At 30.8% G+C, this 20,770-nt stretch overlaps 1 protein-coding gene across 10 annotated transcripts in view; it reads left to right on the top strand.

Moving 5' to 3' along the window:
• Positions 1-20,770, top strand: part of LOC127707404 (unconventional myosin-XV-like) — a 127,019-nt gene that overhangs the window by 89,462 nt on the left and 16,787 nt on the right. For 6 of the 10 annotated variants that reach the window (XM_052211880.1, XM_052211882.1, XM_052211888.1 and 3 more), the window contains 17 exons: positions 4,049-4,160; positions 5,025-5,128; positions 6,543-6,557; positions 8,006-8,779; positions 9,716-9,899; positions 10,155-10,381; positions 11,559-11,694; positions 12,093-12,214; positions 12,572-12,687; positions 13,176-13,266; positions 13,552-13,602; positions 14,095-14,209; positions 14,463-14,566; positions 15,119-15,175; positions 17,919-17,969; positions 18,776-18,882; positions 20,085-20,188. In XM_052211880.1, coding sequence (XP_052067840.1) covers positions 4,049-4,160; positions 5,025-5,128; positions 6,543-6,557; positions 8,006-8,779; positions 9,716-9,899; positions 10,155-10,381; positions 11,559-11,694; positions 12,093-12,214; positions 12,572-12,687; positions 13,176-13,266; positions 13,552-13,602; positions 14,095-14,209; positions 14,463-14,566; positions 15,119-15,175; positions 17,919-17,969; positions 18,776-18,882; positions 20,085-20,188 — 2,470 coding nt within the window. Of the gene's footprint in view, positions 1-4,048; positions 4,161-5,024; positions 5,129-6,542; positions 6,558-8,005; positions 8,780-9,715; positions 9,900-10,154; positions 10,382-11,558; positions 11,695-12,092; positions 12,215-12,571; positions 12,688-13,175; positions 13,267-13,551; positions 13,603-14,094; positions 14,210-14,462; positions 14,567-15,118; positions 15,176-17,918; positions 17,970-18,775; positions 18,883-19,274; positions 19,376-20,084; positions 20,189-20,770 lie in introns of all 10 variants that reach the window. The other 4 variants (XM_052211883.1, XM_052211886.1, XM_052211884.1 and 1 more) reach the window with 4 other exon arrangements.

Consider the following 20,770-nt stretch of genomic DNA (forward strand, 5'->3'; position numbering starts at 1 on the left):
CATTTATTTTGACTGAAGTTGGTTCATTCAGGAGGATAGCATTCCATAAAGATGACAGCTTTAACATATGAATTGACATTCAGGAGAGTGTGAAATGCAATATTTGCATCTCAGGGGTTTATAAATGATTTTTGTCGAGCCTGCGACATTTATGTTGTAAAAGCGAGACATAGCTATCCTGGATTCCGTCGGTGCCGTCAATGTTTAGGTTCAGTCTGTGGTTAAACTTTTTTAAACAACAATAATTTTGTAAAACCTTCATGGGATTTTAAGAAATTTGGACAGAAGTTTGTTTATGACCAAAATACAGTATCCAGGGCAAAATTTAGAAAATATCTATTTTCATTTATTTCCGTATTTTACTGATAAATGGACTTAAGTATTTTACCGTTAAAAAGTAGATACAGTCTAAGGTAGTTTTTTCAGTCATTAAATATCTTTGTCAAACCTTCTTGGAATTTTCGGAAATTTGAACAGAAGCTTAGTTATAACCAAAATACAGTATTCAGAGCAAAATTTTGAAAGTTTTTATTTTCATTATTCTGTATTTAACTGATGAATGGACTTAGTTTTTTTCACATTTAACTAATAGAGTCTGGGGTTCTAAGTTTGTTACTCGTCAATTACTTTATCAAACATTCATAGAATTTTATGAAACTTTGGCAGAAACTTTTGTATGTTTAAGAGATAATGTCTGAAGCAATCTTTTGAAATATATTTTTTTCATTTTCAGTGTTTATCTGATAGATGGACTTAGTTTTTTACAGTTAACATTTACAGTCTGGGATTAAACTTTTTTGACATGATAAATTTGTAAACCTTCTTGGATTGCTATGAAACTTGGACAGAAACTAATCTTCATGACAATGAAATAGCAAAAAGGTCGATTTCTTTTTTCAAATTCTTTATACTGATAAATAGACTCACTTTTAAGTAAACATTACACTTTTACACTAACAGCAGCAATCAAAGGTGAGACACAGGGTTCCATGGAACCCCTTACAAATTTATAAAGTAATCATACCCCAACTCTATGATATTGCATACCCCTTGTCTGTCAGTTCATTCAAGAAATATTTCTGTGACCTTTTTCTCAGATACCAATGAACAGGATGACTTCATATTTGGTAAGCAGTTTAAAAGTGATGAGTTGTAACATGTGAGCACTTTTCAGATTTGTCAGACACCTAATTCCATGTTTGCAAATACTTTGAATTTCTCAATATGTTAAATGAACTTTCAATTTTTCATCACACTTTTCTGAAGTACTTTTGAAGAGAGTTACTTCATATTTAATCAGCAGCTTATCAGTGATGAGTTGTTAAGGATGATCTGTCAGACATCTTCTTACTCCTTTCTGATACTTTGAGTAAAATGGGCGGAAGCTTAGCATGACAAAGCGTGCATTCTTGTGTTACCAAGTTGCCTCTAAAAGAATTCAAAACAGAGTCACTTGTTTGAATAATTTAAATTTACCACTTTACTGTTGAATCAAAGACATGGCAATATAACCATCTGTTTTGTTTTCTTCTTATAGAATCATTATAGGTCAGATTTGTATAAAAAAGAATGTAAAAACTTAAGTACATTTATGTGAGTCATGTTAAATACTTGTAACTGTCTCTGCTTTCACTTTAGATGACTGCTAGGTGATTATGATTAGCAAACAACTTGTGAACATTGATAATTTTTGTGTAACTGTCACAGTAAGACATAATGGCTTTTGATTAAGACATACTCTTTGACGTAAAACTATGTAATTTTATAAGTTTGTCAACATGTTGATTTCATTATTCTAAATGTAAATAAATATGGATCACCCTTAAGACAATTATCAATGGGACATCAAAATTTTCACTATATCAGAATTTTATATTTGCCAAGAGCAACATTGTACAAAGAGTAAATGTGGTATGAAATGTTTCTACGAATAAATTAAGATCACTGTTTTCTGATAAGTGAGCATGAAAAATTACAACATGTATAAATTTCATAAAATTTTCATTAAAAAACAAATGATGAGCAGTGACGAAAGAATTTAAGTAACGTGCAGTCATGATCCGTCTGCTTATCACAATCCAAGTCACTGATGCGTTTTGTGATCTTTTGACCACCAAAAGTACCGCTGGTATTATCCATGTATGACAAATCAGCTGCCATCACACAGATGAGAATAAAGCAGTGGCTTCAGGCTCTTCTTATTGGGTGTAACAAAACTATCTTGTGTTGTCATTTACAATTTTTATCATTCACATCCACAGTGTGCAGTGTTGTCTTTTCATATTATGAAGGGATGTTAATTTTTTAATCACCTGTTCTATGAAAATAATTTTTTACAAATGAATGTTTCGACTTTTATTGGAAGTAAAAATTAATTGCTGGTAGTGACATTAAACTTGTTTCAATGGATTAATAATATCTTTCTATGAAAGATTTCAAGCTTTAGTATTGGGAGTTACAAATATGAAGGACACGGTAAGAAATTTAAGAAAAGTATATTTTGTATATAACTTTTGCATATTCCCTGATTGAAACATAATTTTTTTAAAGGCAAATGTATAAAGAATGACAGGTTTGATTTTAGTCCTTCAGTTTAAGGCCGCTAAGATAAGATAAAAACATATGATATCTGAAGGACTACCATTGTCATTGAAGGAACTCTGAAAGTAGGAGCCATTCATAGAAATATTTTTGGCACTTAACTAATATTTCATTCATTTTTTTTAGGGCAATTTTAAAACTGTCATATATGTTTTAATCAAACATCCTTTAGTCATCAAGTCATAAAGTAAAATGAATTCATTGATATTAATGTAATTATGACAAGAAACTAATGTTTTTATGTTGTAGAGCTAGTCAAGCTGAAAATTGTTGTTTTATTTGTAAATCGTGTTTTAACCACAAGAACTTTTTTTTTTAAACACATGTCACAAAGGCATATATAAAAACATTATCCTATATATATATATATATATATATATGAGAATTAACAAAAAGTGCGGAACTTTAATGCAATGAATGCACTCTTGGACTATTCGATTGCGCTTATCTGAAAGATTGCTTACTGGTGTGGTAAATCAGGTAAATAACGAATTCTTGTAAATGTAACCAAACATGTGCATAACATAGTTTGAGTATTGAAATGTCTTGTTTGTCTAAATATTGTAAATCTGAAGCCTTCAAAATCCATGCTTTACATTGTGTGTCAATGTAAGACACAGATCTGGAATACTTATAATTCATGGCTTAACTTATAATAAAACAATCAAACTGAAAGATGTCTACATTTTGCCCCACAGAAAAAATGTGGTATTTCATGTAAAAAACAAAAATAAAGATATTTGGAGGGATAACATTACCCAAAGATTTATATTAGATGGATTAAAGATCTGACATTTGACATAACTATATTTCTATGTTCATTCATCTTTCAATACACATCAAAGTGATGTATTCTTTTGAACACTCCCAGACCCTTAGGCTTCTGTGGTAATCCATCCTAATATTTGTTGATATCCCAGAGCTTCAGTCTATGACAGTTTTGACATGAAGGTAGTGTAATGGAAATTGGGTTAGATAGGTTTATGTCAAGGTCATTGAGGTCATCTGTCAGATTGACTTCTAATAACCTTTGACCTGTATTACAAGTTTCAATGATGATCATTTAAAAATAGTGGAAATTATAGGCAAAGTAAAGCAAAATGTTATGCTGAAAAATATTCAGGTATATATTATAATTTCCTGATTTCATGGCAGAAACAAGTTTGAAAACAGATACCATTGAAAATTGTGTTCTTCACAGAATACAAAGAAGAATATCACAAAACTGATTGAAAAAAGACGACTTCCTTATGAACCAAACCCCCATCATGTATGTCCATGCTTATTCTGTCAACAGAGGGCTTCTAAAGGAAGTCTTTCTCAGGTAGTTATGGAATGTTGTTGAATTACAGCATTATTGTTTGTTTATTATAATTTTACCATTTTACAGTAGATTGCTGATTTTAAACATTATCTTAAAGACTATTTATTGTAAAATATTTTGTAGACCCAAGCTCAGCCTCCTTCCTCTCTACCATTGTTTGTGAATGGCAATGTTGGTGTTGCAGGAATACCTATTCAAAGTAGTCCAGGTGGTCATACACCACAGCTTCCTCAAGGTTTGTTACACATTGTTTGTAGTAGATATAGGAAAAGAAAGGTCAAGGATGGATGTCCATGAGACAACAATCCCATGAAATACTAGTATATAACCAGTCTATCAAGAGAACAATGTTCTTATTGCTGTTCTTCATCATGGAAGTTGATAAAAGGTTAAATTTGAATAAAAACAGCTCTACTTTAACTTCCAAATAGCTATTTAAAAATCACAAAAAATACCAGACCATTGTATCTTTAAGGTGAGCTGTCATACAGCTAGTTCAAAAGGCTTCAATATTAATTTTAATCATTATTTGTACAAGTAGTTGATATATTGTTTTCTCCAGGTACTCTAGTTTCCTTCAGTAATTTCAAATCTAGCTAAATTGAGACATTTGATTAAAAAAAAAAACATAGCCCCTACTCCTAGAGTGGTGTGAGATATACATATTACATTTCCTGTGTCAGTTTGTTCTTCCAACAAATATTTCCATCACCTTTTTACAGGTGCTTCTGAATAGACTTCATGTTTGGTCTGCAGCTAGACAATGATGATTGTATAGTGTGAACACTTTTTGTATCTGTCAGACACCTACTTCCTGTTTGCTAATACTTTGAATTTTTCAATATGTTGAATGAGCGTAATATTTTCGCCACACTTTTATAGAGGACATTGTGTAACTGAACAGAATGATTTCATATATGATCAGCAGCTTGATGGTGATAAGTTGTAAAGTATGAGCACTTTTTCTGATCTCTCAGACACCTACTTTCTTTTTTGTGTATACTTTGGGGGTATGCTTAGCACAACAACACATGCAATCTACCAGTGGTGTTCTTGTATTTTGCAGTTATATGTTCTAAAAAAGTTGTTCTTTTTACAGATATGTCGGGCATGTTACAAATGCAACAGCAGTTAGCAGCTCAGCAGCTGGCACAACAACAAGCACAGCAACAAGCTTTACTACAGGCTTACATCAGTCAAATGGTAGGTTCATTGTTAACACTTCTTATGGCTAAGATCTGTTTTTCCCTTTAATATTGTTGTTGTCATTATTCTCTTGCAATGGGTATTAATGTAACACAGACTCATCCAATTACATGTGGGACCCATTATAAATAATCTGATTAAAATAGAGATCCTGTGTCTAAGCTTTGCTTATAAGCATCTGACAAAACTCCATTTTACTTTCTGTTGTGGTAATTATTATATCAGCCAATGAAATTTCAGACTTCAAATTTTTGAAAGTGTGTATTAATCTGACAATACCAGAGGATCCTGAAAGGTCTTTAAACTAGAAAGTAGTATGGAGTTTTCTGATCCTTGTAAGCAAACCTTGAGACACAGGATCTGTATTTTAAACAGATTTTTAAAACATATTATTAACAGTTAGTCAGTATCGTATGGAAATGTGATAAAAAAGTAAAGTTACAGAGTTTCTTCGGTAAAAATCTTCAGACTCTATAAGAGGTACTATGAATTGAAAGCAAATGTATTGGCTGAGTGAATTTGCTAGACATGAATAAATTCTTGTATTATGATGTAAAAGTTTTTGTAAAAGCATCATCTTTTAAAATGATTGCAGTGGAATTTGTATATTTGCTTTTAAAAATGAACTGTGTATAATTGTGTATGTGTACACTAGTATTGAGCTGTGTCCAGTGGTTTTGAGCCAAACTCAAATAAGTCCAAGCAAAATAAATCAATTTAAGATTGTTTAACAATTCATCACAAAAAAGTAGAAATATTTCTATTTTGATTAAGAATATTTTGTAATGCACATCCATGTTTGTTCTTCCAAAATCTTTTAATGACTATATTACCAGAACAGTAGATTTTCAGTTTCCAATTAAAAATTTAAAAATTTCGAACTTAATCAGTTACTGATAAATGTTACTTCTACATGTTTATTGTGATTTAATATTATCAATTTTACCCTAATTTAAGAATAGAAATAAACTTTGTTTATAACATGTATGATAAACTGAAGTTGAACAGAACATTATATAGATATAAGAAGATGTGGTGTGAGTGCCATTGAGACAACTCTCAATCCAAGTCACAATTTGTAAAAGTATCTCCAAAGTTTTAATATTTCTATCTACAATAGATTCATTATTATTCATGGGTAGAAATTTTTCATAGATTTTGTGGGTATACATGAACCAGAAATTTAAAGTTGAACAAAGTACAAATTTCCTTATGCAGACTTTGGCAAAACCACGAAATCAAATATATTAAAAAAATATAAATAATTTTCCCTACATACATGAAATAAATACCTGCGAAAATGAATAAATCCACAGTATCTCTTGTAAAAAATTTTTGTGTGGATGTTTTAAATGTCATCAGCAGTAGAATAATTATTACTGGACGTTTGATGTTTTATTTTGTTTAACAGAATGCTAGTAATCAGGTAGACCTTTTATTATTATCATCCCTTAGATCTGTTCTTTATACTTTTAGAGTTGAAACTCTCCAATCCTATATATGTTTTCTTGCAACTGGTCATTGTTTTTTAATTTCAATTAAAGCCTTTCAGTAATGATAGCTTTTGAAATCATTGATTATACAAGAATATGAAACTTTCACAGAATTTTACTCAAATGAAGTACTTTTGCACCTATTTCTTTTCATCTTCTGAATAATTTTGGGGGTCTACTTTTCCCTGAACTGTACTTTGTCATATCTCCACTCAATTGTATTGGTTTTTTCTCTTAAAACCCTTATCAGAATTTAATTTTACTTTCTCATACTCGTAATCATACAATGCCATTGCGCACCTATTTTGCTTTTTGATCTAAATTTTATTTTACCAAATCAGATTTTGTCATTGTTTAATGTGTTAGGGGAGGGGAATGGGGGGTCACTTTGTGAGCTTTGCTTGCAGTACCTCTAGTATTAAATGGCTATGATTGAAATCAAATACATGTGACTGGTTTCAAGAAAATATTACTACTCTAGGAGAGTTTCTGGTGTAATACTACTACTAGGGTGGTTGTTAATGACCTTGACTGGCTGTTAAGCCCTCGCATGGTCGGTAAATGGTGTAATAGATTTACAGATATAGATAATCAAATTTGAAATGAAGTAGCATGAGCCACACATATTTGCTATGAAAATAAAACTTAACAGTGATTACAAAATAATGTATAAGGCTGCATAACCTTAGCTATATTAATTAAAACTATTTGTCTCAAAAATCCATTTACAACAAAATAATGTCCTATTCAAAAGATAAATACTAAACAGATTTTAGATTCATCATATTTCACCTTAGTTTTAACAAGCACATCCAATTAGTAAAATCTTGAAAGCACTTACAACTAACAGTAAAATATTCTCATTTGCTTGACTTATAAACTGCTTATTTAAGAGACCACTGACATAAATATAAAATAGTTTTCTCTAAGAAATTTGTGACAACTCATTGTTCAGGAATGCTGACAATCAAATCAACTGGCTCTTTGCTTTCATTTTATCATTGAACCTGTAGCATAATGCATGTTCTTCTATAGAATATACCTTTGTATGGTTCTAGGATATATAAATTGTTATTTACAAAAGAATACAGTCCAACTTGTTTAAATTTTCACACATGCATGTCTACTTTGAAATGGTTACTGTAAAACCTTAGAATATGTAGGTGTGTTTTTAAATGGTTTCTGTAAAACCTTAGAATATCATATTGATCATGTGAACTTCACTCTATACAGTATAAACTTTTGACTTAGCAGGTAATTCTGTTGTGCAGTTTTTTTGTAAGATAAATATTTTTGAAAATGCTACCCTTCTGAAAAAAAATAACTTAGATTTTTTTATAGACCAATGTTTATTGAATGCATATCTGACCAATTTTTTCAGGCACAAGCTCAAGCCCAAGCACAAGCACAGGCCCAGGCACAGGCTCAAGCACAAATGCAGGCTCGTTATCAACAACAACAACAGCAACAACTTCTACAATCAGCACAACAACAACTTTTACAACAGCAGATGATGGGACCACAGAATCTTGTCAGTCCAGGCTCTAGTATGAGCTCTGTCGGGGTATCACCATTCACACGTCCTCAGATGAATGGAGGCCCACCAGTTTCAGTTAGTGGTATGACAGTATCACATGTGGAAAATGGGTCTGGACAACCAAAAAAAGTATACAAAATAAAATCTCAGTTCGAAGGCAGAACTGAGCACAAAAGTTTCGGACAGCAAAATCATGTGCCAGAGGAACAAAAAGTTCATATTGATACCCAGTTAAATGAAAGTCATTCAAGAATGCCAATATCCCATGCTCCACCACCGCCAATGCAGTTCCAGGATCAGGACTTAATCAGTCCAAGGATGCAGGTCAAAGCCCCACCCCCTCCCCCTCCTCCACCACCCCCACCAGCAAATGTTTACACAGAAGATACTTTTGATAGAGTGAAAGGTACATTTTCATTCACAGACAAAACAGGTCGTGCTAGAACTGTAAGAATTGGTCGTGTAGTATGGCCACCACCACCTGATAGGGAAGAAAAACAGAAACGTGAAGTAGGTCGTCTGGAGATTGATGAGAAGGTGGAGAGAAGTTTAAATGACAGGATGGGAGGGAAAAAGCAATGGAAGAAACCTGAGCAAGAACTTCCGGAACCAAAGAAGGTTTGTTAACAGCAGTTTATTTATCAGTTGTCTATTCATTTTTAAGTTTTATATATTTATAGAAGTACAGCATCATTATTTATTATTAATATAAGTACTATTTTAAAACTCTTGAGTAAAGTTGTGGCCATTTTTGACATAGGATATAGATCGAGCTGAGCAATTCAGAATCTTAAGAGATCCCTTGTTGGTATGTAATTATGTTAGAAGTAGCAGATAAAGTTCAATTTAATAGAATGTTTTTATATGGAATTACAATTAAAAATTTGATTTAATATTAATTTGAGTGATGTATCTAACAAAAATTACATGGTTTCACTTGTACAATGTAATTAGATTAGACATTTACAATATAATCTTGTTTGCAGTTTCATTTGGACATCATCTTCTTCCAATTTACCCGACCCTCATCAGTAGGAGAGTTTACAGGGAATTTCTTTAACTGATTTCTTGAAGATTTTTCTGAAATCTTCCTGAAAGAAAATTAATATGAGGTTAAAACTTGACAATTTATATAGATTATATAAGGGAAAATCATCCTTTGTAGAATAAAACAGTAACTTTTGTGTTGAAATTGTGCTTTTTGAAAGTATACTGTTGAGATTCTTCACGTTCATGAAATAAAGTAAAAAGGTAGCAGTACCCACTTGTTTTCTTGCCATCTAACATTTTACAGTAATATCCAGTGAAGAAACCTCCCCTTGAATTGAACATTTTTGTTCAAAAGTGTTTCCTAAATTGAGGTCAGAGTTTGACTTTGATAACTTTCATTTTTGCTGTTCAGGAGTTACTGTCATAAATTGATTGAAAAATATCACATCATCTTTAACAATAACACTTAAATTTATCAATGTAGTAAAAACCTGGCTTGATGCTTTTTTAACATCTCCTTTTTGTCTCATTTTTTGTAATTTCAATTTTCATGTTTTGTTACAGGAACCAGCTAAAAGAACCAAATCACTTGCTGAATCTGTTCACTTGGCAACACTGCAACTTCTAGAGAATAAGTTAGGTGGAAATAAAGTGGAGGTACACTCAGACCAGGTCCAAACAGATGATTTACCACCAACTCCCCCTCCACCCAGACAAGAAATTGTACATTATTCCACTAAAATTATAGGTATATTTGATTTAAGTCAAATAATGTTATTTTGGGACTTTGAACTATACATTTAGTTGATACAAAGATACATATGATAATTTCATCATTAAGTGATAGAAACAATATTAGTTTTAATAATGGAAAAGATAAGCCTATTATATATGCAAAGCTGGTCAATTACTATTTTCCTTTAAATGCACAAATTCCGTAATTGAACAAAAATTCTGAATTTTTAAAAAATAAATTTTTTAATGACTTTTGGTATATCTGTAGAACGTGAACCTTCTCCACCTCCATTACCAAAGAGTCCTCCACCAAGATTTTCACATTCTACGCAACAAGAGTTAGAAAGAGTGGAACATGTTGTAGAGCCAGTCCAAGAAAGAACCATCATTGACTACCATACTGTAGAGAAAATCAGAACACCGCTGTATCCTCAAAGTAAAGAAAGATTTCTCTCTTATCAAAACACTCCATGGATGTTGAATGCAAGAAAGGAGGTAATAAAATAAAATACATTGTAGAGATTTTAATGTTGATAGTATGAAAAAGATTATCGCTATTTTACGAAATTTTCCTTTGATCTTGCTGACTGATAATTTCCTTTCTCAGCGGAGTCGAGTGATATGAAAAATTATCGCTAGAAACTAATGGTGCTCATGCTGGTTGTCAATGAAATTAACAACGTCGTCATAGGTAAAATAGCAATAAACAGATTATCATTGGTCATCTCAACTCGATTGCTTTTCTCACTTTCGCCGTTCCAGCTCAAGCGAGAAAATCAATCTTGTTGAGATAAGCAACGATAATCTATAAATACGGTATTGACTATTCTGAAACAAGTAATTGTTTTAGATATTCTACTCAGTTATGATAAATAAGGAAATTATGATTTAGTTAAAAATCTTTAGACCCATACATATGAACTATTAGGCACATGGAAGACCCAAACAGATATATAAAAGAGAGACGTTACTTATATTGACAAATTGTTTAGTCAATTCTTGCATGATTTCTATATTTATGGGTTCAAAAACCATTTGAAAATGTTTTTTCTTGAAAATAAGTTGAAGTGGGTTTTTCTCTGACTTCTTTTCTAAATTAATTGTGCCATCATGGATATAAAACTATAATCTCCCATTAGTTTTGTATTATCTCAAATTGGAAACAGCCAAAATGGAATACTTAAATTAAAACTTTAGTATCAGAGAAAAATTAGGCCAAACAAGACCCGTATTGCAGCTGCCTTTCGAACCATTCTGATAACTGAACAGAATTTTGTTTCTTTCACATTGACATATACCCACAATATTTATTTTCGTTGTTCAGTTTCCAAGTTGTGTGGATCGTATTTTGATTTCTGAAGTTATAAATTGTTTTTATGCCCCATTTATGGGCATTATGTTTTTCGGTCTGTGCATCTGTTCGTCCATTCGTTCGTCCGTCTGTACCGCTTCAGGTTAAAGTTTTTGGTCAAGGTAGTTTTTGATGAAGTTGAAGTCCAATCAACTTGAAACTTAGTACACATGTTCCCTATGATATGATCTTTCTAATTTAATGCCAAATTAGAGTTTTGACCCCAATTTCACGGTTCACTGAACATAGAAAATGATAGTGCGAGTGGGGCATCCGTGTACTATGGACACATTCTTGTTATGTTGTGTTTTTCTTTTTTAGATATTTCATCCTAGAGAGAGATTAGAGAATCCTACAGCCCAAAGTTTAATCTTTGATCAGATTGTACAAGATGTGTATAATCCAGGGTGTATGAGAGTTAATAAAGATGACAGAATCAAAATGAGAGGAATGTTGGGTATGATCATTATATATCACATGACTCTTAATGCTTTATACTCAGTTATAAGTGTCAGAAATTTCAAAGGAAATCCATCAAATTTTTAACACTTCAAATTCTTAATTCTGAGATACACAAGTTCATAATTGGATAAATAGAGCACACTGCATTTCCAATTTTTTGTATTAAAGATCTTTGGACGGAAAAAAAAAACAATGAAAGGAAATTACTGCTGTCACTTTCTGTAAATTACAACAATCTGAATGGTATGAAAGAATACCTCAAGCCAGTAATCATGTAAAAGTATCAGTTCAGAAAATTGTAACTCCTGTTTACGAGGTATCTTGATTTAGCTATAAAGAATTGATGTGTAAAAATGACATCATTTTATCTTTTCTAATTTTGTCTCGTTACAGAAAACTATGGAATTAATGAGAGAAACTACCTCACAGGTCCTCATACAAACCAAGTGAAGAAAATCATCATAGATACAGCTAAAGATTGGTCGTCATACTTTTGTAGAATGTTCCCAGTAGCTGTAAGTTTACCTCCACTGTAATTGTAAAATTTCCAAAAGTGATAAGACACAAGTTAAGCAAACCTATCAAGTCTTTGTTACATACGGAAACTGTTACTATTTCAAAACATAATCAGTTCTGTTTACTGATAATTTACTGTGAATTCACTATTATTTGTTTGGGTACTCATTTTCATGGATTTGATAAGTAAAGGTGAAATATGAATTTAAGTATTCTATAAAATACAAATATCATATATTTGTTTAATAGTTGGGTTACTGAAAGCCAAAAAATCATTTGTCCATGGAAATACAATATCTCAATCCCTGTATTTTGATCACAAATTTTATATGTTGTATCTTCTATGTTTTGCTCAGGGTGAAGGTGAATATTCAGAAGTGAAGTATGTTGGTGTTAGTCACTCGGGTATAAGATTCCTCAGACGTGAAAGGTCACTGGTTGATGATAATTTCGATGTGTTAGATTTCTTCAAGTAAGTGTAATTGAGGAATTGTTAAGAGTAAATTCAGAATGGAATTTGTGCATTTATCATTATGAATCTTTGGCCACCTTCAATAGTACTTGTCAAATATAATTTCTTTGGATGTTCAAGAGATGTACCACTAGAAAATGTAAGTCTCAATTATTGTAATGTTTTTTCAGTATTTTTCTATTAACTAAAAATTGCATTCATCTCTAATTTTCCAGTAAATCAACCAAATATGGCACCATATATACTTCTGCAGACACTTGCTTTGTCATGGTAAATGTTTTATAAAACCATTCTGGTTATCATGAATAATTTGTTTGAAACATTTGAGTTTAAGGGTTAATAATAAAAACGATAATGACTTTGTTTATAGAGGATTAATAAATTACCATCCACTAATCTACTTGAGGCACTCACAAAAAAAAACATTAAAAATGTATTGCTATCTTCAACAATGGCATTGGCTTTTGCATGTTTTGTATATTTTGTAGATTTGAAGATGTGATAGATGTACAGATCCACAACAGAAACGTGGCACAGATTAACTTCAAAGATAGATCTGTAGTATTCTATACCAACAGGGTAATTATTAAATATTCATTTGTTAATGTATCTAAAAAGTTACAAACAAAATAACACTGAACTTGCTGGGGTGCTTGCATGTAAATGAACTAAATATGAATTTTGTCTCACCTGCCAATTAAGGAAAAATAGAAAAGTAAAATTTGGTATACAATTTTTAAGACACAATACATTTTTTTTTTAAAAGCTGAATGGAAGAAAATATTTCTCATGCAAATGGAAAGAAAGAACTAATACACACATATTTGTCACAAATGATATTTGCATTTCATGATTTTTTTCCAGGCTAAACAAATGAAAGAACTGATAGACATGTATTTGTCAGAAACAGACAGGGTAGGTATTATTTTATACAAATTCTGATTTTGACATATCATTGAATTTAAACCTGAAATACAAAAGTAAATTGATTCAATTGTCCTGTGTAGTGATTCAAGTAGACTCTCTCTTTTTATAAGCATGTCCCTGTGTAGTGATTCACGATTCTCCCTTTTTATAAGCTTGTCAAATACAAGTGACATTACAACTTGTTTTATATGGTTACAAATTACAAACCTTAAGTATTGCAACCTGTCCATTTGAGTCTTTGACCAATTTTTCATAATAAAGACTAAAGAAATATTTCAATCAAATTTGGAAATGATGATATTGTATTGTTCTATTATTTGTTGATAGAACTGAATGTATAATTTATAAAATTTGGATTTATATTTAGTATTTTGTTATTGGGATAATTTATTTTGTCTAAATATCTAAAAATTTGGCTTATCATTATAAATATTTATTAATAATCTAATATTCAAAAATCTTTATTTTTTCTGTTTCCAGGTTCACAAATATGTTGTAGCATCTAAAGACTATATCACAAGGGAGTCAACTCTTCTCAGTTTCAGGAAGGGAGATGTTGTTAAGTTATTAGATGCTGAATTTCCACTAGAAAGAGGTATGTAAATATAAAAAAAAAATTCAAACTAAGATCATATGGCCTTGACTTCATTTTACACTTCATTTTGTCAGTGTAAGTTTTCAGATTCTTGATTATTTATGGTACAAATTCCTTCAAATGGTAAGACTTTTAGAGTGGGATTTGTTTCAAGATAAAGAAGAGAAAAAATATTGTATAGCACAGTCTCCCAGCTGATATCTCTCAAAACTACATGTCATGATTTTTACAGAATTTCTTCTTTAAAATTCAGGTTGGCTGTATGGATCTTTAAATGGGGTGTTAGGTTATTTCCCAGAGGAATATTGTAAACCTTTAGCCAGACATGAAGTTGAAAGGTCACCTAGCAATACCAAGGTAAGCTACAATGACAGACTAATTTGAAAATAGCTTGATCAGAGAATTTTTTAAATGACATATTAAGAGAGGTAAATGTAAAAATCTTATTTGATTGTTGTTATTGCACAACAAATGATGTTTTCAATATTTTGGAGTTTCCAACATCATTATTGGACAGATTTGATTTTTATTGAAAAATTTGATTTTTTTCCCATTTCCAATCCCATATTCTCTACTTGAAAATTATTTGTTTGATGTGTCACATTCTCTATTATAATTTAGTGATAACTTAGAAATTTTTATGAAAATGTACAAATATTTATCTGTTAAAAGAAAAATCTCGCATTCTGTTTCTATTTTCCTTATTTTTTATTTCAAATTTTACAGACCCATGTTTATGTTGTTTTAAAAATGAAAGTACTGAAAACCAAATTTGTTTGATCTCATTTTAAAGTTAATAACAACAAATAAAAATAGATTGTCCGTTTAAAATGAATTTAATTTAGATAAAACTTTGCAAATGTTGATAGTTACAAGAAGTATCGTAATTGTTGATTTCTAAATAAACAGGATATTGAGAACGGGACAGTTGATGAGGTACAAAAGGTGTTTTACTATCCTTATCCGGTAAATGTTTTAACCAATTTTAGTTTTAACGCTTGTCATTGAGTGATTGCAATCATCACCATTAGCAATTTGGTTTCTTGTGACATTTTGCACACAATCAAAAATTTCATCAGCTTTGAACTTTGATTTTAGATCTAAGTAAAAGGATTTAAAAAAAAACCTGAGCAATGACTGAATGATTTTGGCTATACAATATTAGAATGTCATATGCTGTAAATAGAGTGTTTTCTATCTTGCAAAGTTAACAATTGCTATCAGCTTCTTTTTTTTTAGAAAATGTATTCAGATGTAGATTTTTACATAAATGAATTTTAGCTATTAGATCTACTACTTTGTAAGAACCCTTCATCAATTTGAGTCATTGAGAAAGCTCTTCCTTTTAGTAGAAAGATTTTAGAAATGCTGTTAGCAGACTTAGATGTGACTTATTGTAGTATATACATTTTGTTGTTCTGGATTTGTGTGCTTGAATGGAGGATGTTGGAAAATAAGATTTTTCTATTTCATTTGTAAACTTTACTTAATAATTTCCAACTTCAGTAAAAAATCAAAGTTTTCTATCATATTGTTATCACAGAGTTTCTTTGAATGTTGGTTTCACATCACAGACTCCGACTTAGAATCCACCTTTTTGTTGTGAAATAACCTCTGTTTATTTTCTGCAAATTTACTGCTTTAATTTAAAAATGTTGAATTATTCGAAATTCTAAAGGTTTTTTCTATTCCGGATTTGCTGTAGCTGTAAGCCTCAGCTGTATTTGGCACAACTTTTTTGAGATTTTCTGTTTTAAATGCTTTTCAACTTCATATTTAACTGTTTGAACTTCCCCTGTTTTGATCCAGTGTTACTGATGAACCTTATTTAGACGAAAACAAGTCTGGCATACCAAATTGTTAAGCCTGGTTCTTTGATGGGTTTCAACAACCAACAAGTTGTTCACTGATTTAATGATAAGCAGTTTGACATTAAATGACAGACAGCATTATTTGATTGAGGTTTAAAAGTGCATGAGACAGCTAGGAGATCAAAATATAAGAAGTATCAGACACATTATTATTCTGTATGTAATTTGGACAATATTAAGTTTCTCTTGAATTGAATTTAAACAGTCAATTGAAAACATAACATGCACTGTTCTACACAGGATTATAAAGTTTTTTTGATAGAAGATATATTCTTAAGCAGGTTTGGATATTGTTTATTGTGAAAATGTTTATATCAAGTATGTCATAAAGTGATGATTTCATGTTTCTGCATATGTATTACACCATGATGACATAACTATTTACTATACTATACATGTATATAAAAATATTGTTTGTGGTGAACCATTTGGTTCGGAAAATACCTCCACATTTTTTAAGAGTAAAGAGGGATATATAAATAATGTGAATACACAGAACCCCAACCCAATCCACCTTTTTGCTAAAATGTTATTTCCATTTAAGAGAGGGGCCTCGGTGGCCGAGTGGTTTAAGTAGTTACTTCTGTAATCACTAGCCAGTCAACACTGAGGTTGTGAGTTCGAACCCTGCTCATGCGGGTGCACTCGACTCCAATCTTAATTGACTAGGATTGTCAGTTTTCCTGGCACTCCAGCTTCCTCCACCAATAAAAACTGGCTGCCACGAAATAGCCCAAAAGTGGCGTTAAAACACAGAAAATCAAAATCAAATCAAATCCATTTAAGAGCTTGAAATCCTCATCTTTTTTTTTTTTTAAAAAGGAAATTGTAATAAACATATCTTAATCAAATCTGTTTTTTTACAAACAAGATAAGTATGCTTGCACCTCCCAGTTAAGGAATTCTCTCTGTGTTGAAGACCCATTGGTGGCCTTGGGCTGTTTTCTGCTCTTTGGTCGGGTTGTTGTCTCGTTGAAGCATTCCCCGTTTCCATTCTCAATTTTATTGTCAGTAGTTTGTATTTATGCGCCACATAAATAATTGCATAAAATAGCAGATAACTGTTAGTAGTCCTTGACCAGTAAGCATATTTTATCAACAACATTTATCCAGCTATAGTAGTGGAAGTACAGTTGAGGATATATAGAAATTTCATGTTTTGAATGAATAGCAAGTGTAAAAACAGGACTTCCTGTAGATGTGCATATAATGTTAAATTAAACTTTATAGAATCACTGGTTCATTACATCTATTTATTAACACATTTGAAATCAGCACTTTTGTTTAAACGGTTATCTCACTAACTTTGCTTAAGATGCTTATGAAATAACAAAAGCTGTTGATTGATTAGCAATCATATTTTTCCGAAAAAATAGCAACCATTTATAAATGTAATATGGATTTTTATGGATTCTAGAAGCTATGTATAATTATACTGAAATGCAGATTTAGATAAAGATAAATAGGATTCTAAAATGAACTAAACACCATGGTACTAGTAGTACATAAACATTAAACACCATGGTACTAGTACTACATAAACATTAAACACCATGGTACTAGTAGTACATAAACATTAAACACCATGGCACTAGTAGTACATAAACATGTATCAAAAATCAAAACATCACAATCATTGATAAATCGAACAAATAAAAATGTTATATTCCTGAATTCATACAGGTACTATACACTGTAAAGTAGTGAATTTATTCAACATTTTGTCTATCTTTTGCAAATGCACAAAGGTTAAACTAGTGGTTAAGTACTTGTACTATTCTACTTCTCACAGGCTCGGTTAAACTATTGGTTAAGTACTTATTTTCTACTTCTCACAGGCTCATATGACAGAACATGTAGTACAAAGAATAATCAGACCTCCAAGCAGGGTAAGAAAAAATTATAAATACATAGGTATGTTTTACAAGTAAAGAGCCTTGCTGTCTATCCACTGTAGTAAAACATGGTCTTTCACCTTTGAACTGCTTGCTGTATAGTCACCTCTGTGGTTTACATAGTAGAATGCTTGCCTCAATTCGGGGAGTTCATAGGATTCAATCCCTGGCAAAGTTAAACCAGACTGGTTAGGGCAATTGTAAATATGGCTTATTTCATATTCATTAAAAGAATACCTACACTAGATTAATTCTGATAAATTTAAAGGGAAATATGTTGTTTGTAGAAATAATATATATTTCATTAGAGAGCATCAACTAAAATAATAGAATTTGATTGAATAGCGAAAATGCATTACATAGTGTGTCCATATTTCAACATTGCTGCATATTTCTTTTAGTTCAGTCAGATGTAGGAAATTAAATTAATTTTATAGTCTAACAAATGTCATTTACCAATTTGAATGCATCACTTGAATAATTGAAACGTTTTTTTAAATATTAAATAGAGGAGGAATTTTTAGATCTTTTATATTGATGCTCAACAGCGCATGCAAATTTGATGCAATGGGTAGCTACCATGCATATCATTTATATTTAAATAGAACACAAAGTTAATCACAGAAATGAAATGTCATACTTGTGTAATTAAATTGTTAAATCATCTGGAACAAGTACAAAATGGGTGGGTTTTAAAAAATTTAGATGAAAGAAATTCACATTTAAATTTAAAGCTATAAAATACGGAAGTATTGATTAAATAATGAGAAAAGTATCTAAGTAGATTTGTTTATTTACAGGATGGTCGTGATAATATCAGTGAAACTAGTCAAGGAACAGCGGTACAAGATGGAAAGTTTTCCATGATGGAATATTCCTTACTCAACTTTAAGGAATCTCAAGAGAAGTAAGAGTTATAGTTTTGTAAAGCATCACAGGATTTTTTTAATTATTTGATTTTTTTTTTCTTGAGAATGTAATATCTTAACTTAAAAAAATACAATTCTGATATGTTGAGTCATTGGACATAATTCTTTTGTGTTCATGTTTTTTTTTTTCAACCTTTATTAAAAGAGATTGATGCAGCAACAGCAGCAGTATTAAGGTTAGTTTATAGTACTTTTATTGCTGTTCTTCATGTACATGTGCAAATAAGATGCAAAGTTTTAGAGTTCGAGTTAACAGATTGAAAATATCTAGATACAACAACGAATAAAATATATTTGGATGCAAGAAAGAAAATAAAACTTATTAATTATTTATGAACGAATAAGATAACTTTTGATGGTACTTTTACAGAAAGAGAAGGCAAAATCACCGTCACGGTGGTAATGTTCACGGTGGTAACGTTCACAGTGGTAACGTTCACGGTGGTAACTTTTTCAATATGTACAAGCAAGGTAAACAACACAGACATGTTCGTTATTGCATGAAATGTTGTACTCCAAATGTTGCAAAAAAATATTTGTTGACACTGCTCTTTGTTTTTTTTTGCAACAAAATTTTACTACATATTTTATGCATTTCAAGGTATGCTTCATCTATAAAAGGAGGAGAAAACTATTTTCCAATTATGTGCCTTTTCTGTCGTTGTTTAAATAATTTAGATGAAGCATACTTTTCATCAATAAATGTATATAAAAGTCAGTGTAATTCTGTTTCTTCATGTTGGAATTGGAGGTTGGGTTAAGATTTATAATTACAATTGTTACTGTGATATTGAATTACACTGACTTTATGTTATATGCTTCATGTGTTCTATATGAACAATTTCTTGAATTTATTCCACACAATAATTTCAAGAAGTTGTTTTTTTTTGTTGTTATTCTGCATGTATGTTATGCATCTTTACATGTTAATATTAACAATTTTATTTACATATTTTGTATACAAGTTTATATGGATAGCTCAAATAATTTTTATTCGGTCTATAGTTCAAATAATCTCTCTTGATTCTGTAACCTAAAGACAACTCTACTTATTTATAAATCTTCTTCCCAGGTGTCACTTATATGCTGTTAACATACATACAATTATTTGAGCTTTCCAATATGCATGATATTATTGTATCTTATTATTATTATGGCATTATAACAAACAAATTTCCAGATATGAAGTAAGAAAAGGAACTGATGGTTCATTGTACGGATCTGTTAAAAAGATAGAAAGTATTAAACTTCAAAACATGGAACGAGATCAAAGAAAACGAAGAGGTGATGGCTGTTTACTAAATTCCTTCAATAAACTAACGAAAATGTCAACAATATTTTCCATCCATCTTAGATATTAATTAGCATTTCATTGAGTAAGGGGAAAAAATAGATGCATATTATATTTCCTTTTCTAATACTATATTTTTTTAGCATTCACATATTTTCTCATTATTTTCTGATGTGTCTGTATATTAATGATAAGGACTAACATTCCATTGAATTAAAAATAGGAAGAACCCATAAGAATTTATATTGCTGCTTTAAGCAATATAAAAAGGCTTTGTATAGAATATTTTTGTCTTGCTTGTTATATTATGATATTGTAAAGTATATATATATAAAATTATATCTTTCATTTGTCAATAGTTGTATCATTATTCAAAACTTTGCTTGAAAGAAGTATTTAATATTGGTCAGGTATCGGTTACAATCAGAAAAACTGAAAGTGTTTTTGGAATAACTGTTCCAAACAGAAAGGGTAACCCTCAAATCCACTTAGACTTAGATCTTCAATTCTCCCATATTTTTATCGTTGTGAGGACAAATAATTCAAGTTAGCAATTAAAAATTTACATTTTGCTA

The sequence above is a fragment of the Mytilus californianus genome, unplaced genomic scaffold, assembly GCF_021869535.1.
Source record: "Mytilus californianus isolate M0D057914Y unplaced genomic scaffold, xbMytCali1.0.p SCAF_7, whole genome shotgun sequence".
Classification (NCBI taxonomy): Eukaryota; Metazoa; Mollusca; class Bivalvia; order Mytilida; family Mytilidae; genus Mytilus; species Mytilus californianus.